At 37.4% G+C, this 4,685-nt stretch overlaps 1 protein-coding gene across 1 annotated transcript; it reads left to right on the top strand.

Moving 5' to 3' along the window:
• Positions 1-2,761: 2,761 nt before the first annotated feature.
• LOC116174206 (ADP-ribosylation factor-like protein 4A) lies at positions 2,762-3,823 on the top strand. The gene has a single exon (XM_031492087.1). It carries the CDS (start codon positions 2,860-2,862, stop codon positions 3,478-3,480), a length of 621 nt encoding a protein of 206 aa, XP_031347947.1. The 5' UTR covers positions 2,762-2,859; the 3' UTR covers positions 3,481-3,823.
• Positions 3,824-4,685: the final 862 nt, after the last annotated feature.

Raw genomic sequence — 4,685 nt, 5'->3', positions numbered from 1 at the left:
TCCGTGCATTCTTAATGTCGGTTTCTTGCAGTTTCTCCCTCTTTACCGCATTGTTAATCTCTTGATGTTTTCTCTTGTAATCGATATCATTCTCCGTTATTCCTTATTCTAGCGATTAGGTCACCCTACTTCTCTCTTTCTCTTCTAACCTATTTTCTATGATCTACTGTGTCATTGTTTTTCCCTACACATTCACTCTAATTCTTGCAAAGCCCTCCACCTCGTTTATTTCTTCCTCTTCCCCCATTACGTATCGGTTTTTGCGTGCCTGTTGAAGTACAATTGTGCTTTTCGCTTTTAATCTCTCGCGTTTCCTCCTCCTCTTGGACTTCCTGGTTATCATTTTGTTCCGGTTTTTGTTTAATAAAAATTAGAATCCCAAACCGGCCCAAACAAATGTTTTTGAAGGTTATAATTGTTCTAAGATTCTCTAAAGGTTCTAAAAAGGAAATGTTCTAAGAAAACTCCGGATTTTCCGGAGTAGATTCAAATAAAATTGCAGGAATAATAAAGAGTTATTAAAAAGTAAATATTTTAAAGATGTGTAGGATAATATCGATAAATCTAGATTTCTTAGCGTATTCATCATGGAAAATACAAATGGGCGAATTCCACGAGCTCATCTGAGGGTTTGAGATCTCAGCACGGAGATTACGCAAAAAGTATTTTTAATTCAATACTTTTCCGAAATGGGAGAGATTCTCGGTTTTAGGTAGATAGAAATTAAATAAATCATGTCAAGATCGTAGTAGAAGTAAAGGGGTTGGGGATAATAGCTAAGGGCGCTTATGTAATTCTCAAAGGTTAATCCTCCGAAAGCAGTGCAAGGCACATTCTAGAAATATGTGAGAGGAAGAGATTTTTACTGAATAAAACAGGATTCGCAAATGTCTTTTGCATAGAAACAAACATAAAACGAGAAATGAATTGATACCTATATACGGGTTAATGGAAAGTGCTAAATTGACTGCGAAAGGAAAACAGTAAATCGATAGTAATTTCCGGAGTAGGTACAGTTTACTACTACCGAAAATGAGCAACGATTACTTTAATCTGTTCAATTCAAATTCACTGAAAGAAGCGTGCAAGTCAAGTCCTATAGGATGCAAATGAGAATGTTTCGATTTTAACTGAAATTAATCACTGAAAGAGAATTTGTTAAATAATTTGACATGGAGAGAGAAGTGAATTCGAATTCAATCTCATTAGCAATTTTGTAATAGAATAGGGGTGCGTGGGGGAGTACTCAGTTCCGCACGTTTGATACAAAGTGACAAGTGTCAGTGAGGTTAAACGATTTCATTTCCAAAAATTCACTTAGTGACTTCAAAGTAAAGAGTTTGTATGTTTTCCCAACAAAATCATCTGAAAAACCTGATGTCAAAGTTTCAAAAATGGATGGAGTGATTACATTTTTGCACTCTGTGTATTTTATTATGAGGGACGAAAGGTGACAGTACAAATTTTCTGCCTATATTCCTTTTTCATCCCCCTGAAAGGTTAGTATGGATAGTATAAGGTCGTAAAGGGGAGGTTGATCGATTAACATTATCACTTGAAGAACATTCCTTACAGTAAAGACACATGGACGAACGATAGCACATTTTTTTTTCAATTCAATGAAAATGTAGAGCGCATAATTTGACCAATTTCATTCAAACTTGATTCCAAAGCGAGCGCAAAATGTTCTACTCTCTGCAAACCCAACTCGAGAAACCTGATGTATTCCCAAGAACAAAACACTTAATTAATAAACATGAGCTGTTAGGTCTCTACCCTTGCCCTTGTTAAATAGCCTTGTGAGCACAGGAAATTAACCTGCATTGAACTTTCTTGGACGTGAATATTTCCGGATCGCTTTCATGTTTCTTTGATCATTTTTTTTGATAACAAATTTGAGATTTTTTTAATTTTTTAGTTTCATTACAAAACACATTCGAAAAGTTCTTGATGTAAGATAATCTATACAGTTAGGAAATAAATAAGAACTTTTGACTTTTGTTTTGTAATGTTTCCACCTGAAACTTCACAATAAAAGCTTGATTTACTCTATAATTGTTTGGTTTAAATTAGAAATGATACGCGTCATCAATACTTGAATTTTAAAACGATATGTTACGGGCAACTGTTTAACATCAACTTTATCTTGAAAGTGTCGACTTTGCACGGCCGCGTAATATCGCCCAAACTTTCAATGTCCCAATGTACCCTCTTTCAGTGCATATGATACCGTGTGATACATGAATTTTTGCCATTTTGGGGCAAATTTGGGCTTGACAATTGCCATTCTTTTACGTACACATTTTGCGGAATTGCAGATTATATCTTGCCGAAAATGCCCTTAGGACTTTTCTTTTTCTTGAGCCGCAATGCAGAATCTATGCAGTTCATCGGTTATTCCACTTTTCAAGTACGAACGCATATATTTTAGTAAGCGCACCGGCAAATTTAAGCGGAGCTTAGCTTAAGCGTAGCTTAAAATCCATGGCAACGATTATTGAGACAGTGGTTGTCTTGGATTTTAAGCTAAGCACCGCTTAAATTTGTCGGTGCAAACGGCCATTTGTCGTCTAAATTTCACGGTGGAATCAACAAGGCTTTTATTTGAGGAATAAAATACCCATATCAGCTTTATTTCGTGCGCTCATAGAATATTCGAGTAATAGCCGGAGCTTTGCTCCCCAAAAACCCCATTTGAAATGTATTGCGATTAAGTTTAAAATGTCACTACGTTTGACGTTTACCTAAGTCTGCCCCGCTGACGAAGTTCTTTTTGTTTCAGAACGATGACAGCCGCTCCGTATTCGCTGCTAAGTGTAAAGAGAAGTTAATCAAAATGTAACTAAGAAGCGGGGGCCAATGGGTGCCAATATGGGAAAGAACTCCTCCTTGCTAGACGCGCTCCCATCAGGTCAAGGTACTCTTCACATAGTGATGCTGGGATTGGATTCGGCGGGGAAGACGACGGCACTTTACAGACTGAAGTTTGACCAGTACCTCAATACTGTGCCGACGATCGGGTTTAATTGTGAAAAGGTGAAGGGGATGATCGGGAAAGCTAAGGGTGTCAATTTTCTCGTTTGGGACGTCGGGGGACAGGAGAAGCTGAGGCCGCTATGGAAGTCCTACACGAGGTGTACCGATGGTATCGTCTTCGTGCTGGATAGCGTCGACGTCGAACGAATGGAGGAGGCGAAGATGGAGCTGATTCGGACAGTGAAATCGCCCGAAAATACCGGCGTGCCCATCTTGGTGTTGGCGAACAAGCAGGACCTGCCCGGTGCGCGGGAACCGCGTGATCTCGAGAAATTGTTGGGACTTTGCGAGCTGGGGGGTGGTGCGCCCGGTGGACACTTGTGGCACGTGCAGCCCGCATGCGCGATTACGGGCGACGGTCTGCAGGAGGGTCTCGAAGTGTTGTACGAAATGATACTTAAGCGAAGGAAACTGGCCAAATTGTGCAAAAAGAAAAGTAGGTAAAGATAATAGTGAGTGCAGGATAGTCAATAGCGCGAGTTAGTGTCTGCTAAAACTTCCTAGGATCAAAGGTAAACGAAACGAGTGCAAAATCTGTTCTTTTTAAAAAAAATTTAAGCTTTTATGACGTTGGTGGTACCCGCTTTTGATAGTCATTGTTAAATGTTTAAATTTTAACAACTCTTGTGAGTACTGCAGGGTCGGTGGTGAATTTCTATAAATTATGAATGACACTTCCATTCTAGCCCAATTTCTGTGATTTTCGGACAATACTTCCACTTACGTTCAATATCAGGTTCTAATCTGAATATCTTTAGACTAACTAAAGATCATTTATGATTGTAAATCAAGCATATCATAGCGCCACCACGCAGTACACACACGAAGAATTTACCAATTTTGTTTGTAATTGTGTGAATATTTGATTGAAGATTGAAAGTGAACGTTTTTTACTTGTATTATGACGATGTGAAACTAGAAAATGTTCCCAGGAGCTTTGTTTGTGTTAGATGATGTGCAATTATAACTAGTAAACTATATTCATGAAAAAAGACATGTGTTAACCCGACTGTGATGATTGTCAAAATATTTTTCTAATTTTTAACGTTACCCACTTATGAAAAGGACCGATATTCTAACAGTTTTTTTGATATATTCATGAATATAGTCGGTATTATAAACAAAACCAAAGGTGCTCATTTATTTTTAAGATTTTAGTTGTATACTTTTAACCGTTTAGCGCAAACCTTGTGATAGTGTAAATTCGGATGTAAATTAGTCTCTTTCATTGCTTTTCAAAATTCGTCCAAATGCACAACGCAAACTCCCCACAGTGCCTTCGAATTTTTCAATTTTAGTCGTACGTTTTCTCACCGCATTTTTATTTAGCCGAAGTCGATCGTTCTCATGCACGACGCACATTTTCCATGAAAAATCTATTTAAATCCGCATTTACACCTTCAAAATATTTTTTATCTTAGTGTGAGATATTATGGCCTTTTTAAGACGATATTTTTTGTTGTATAAATATAATTGTTTATAAACTTTGTATATCCTCTCGTGTTAATATTGTATACATTGTTTTTATGATGATATGTAAAAGTGTAGAGAAACACGTCTAGGTTTAAAGCATATTTAAAGCAAAATATCCTGTTGCCTGCCATGTATCGTTTGTAAATATGTACCTAAATATGTAATGCAATTAAATT

This window comes from Photinus pyralis, unplaced genomic scaffold (genome assembly GCF_008802855.1).
Source record: "Photinus pyralis isolate 1611_PpyrPB1 unplaced genomic scaffold, Ppyr1.3 Ppyr1.4_LG6, whole genome shotgun sequence".
NCBI classification, from domain to species: Eukaryota; Metazoa; Arthropoda; class Insecta; order Coleoptera; family Lampyridae; genus Photinus; species Photinus pyralis.
Note: the sequence above shows the minus strand (reverse complement) of the source record. Positions and strands in the feature narration are given on the sequence as shown.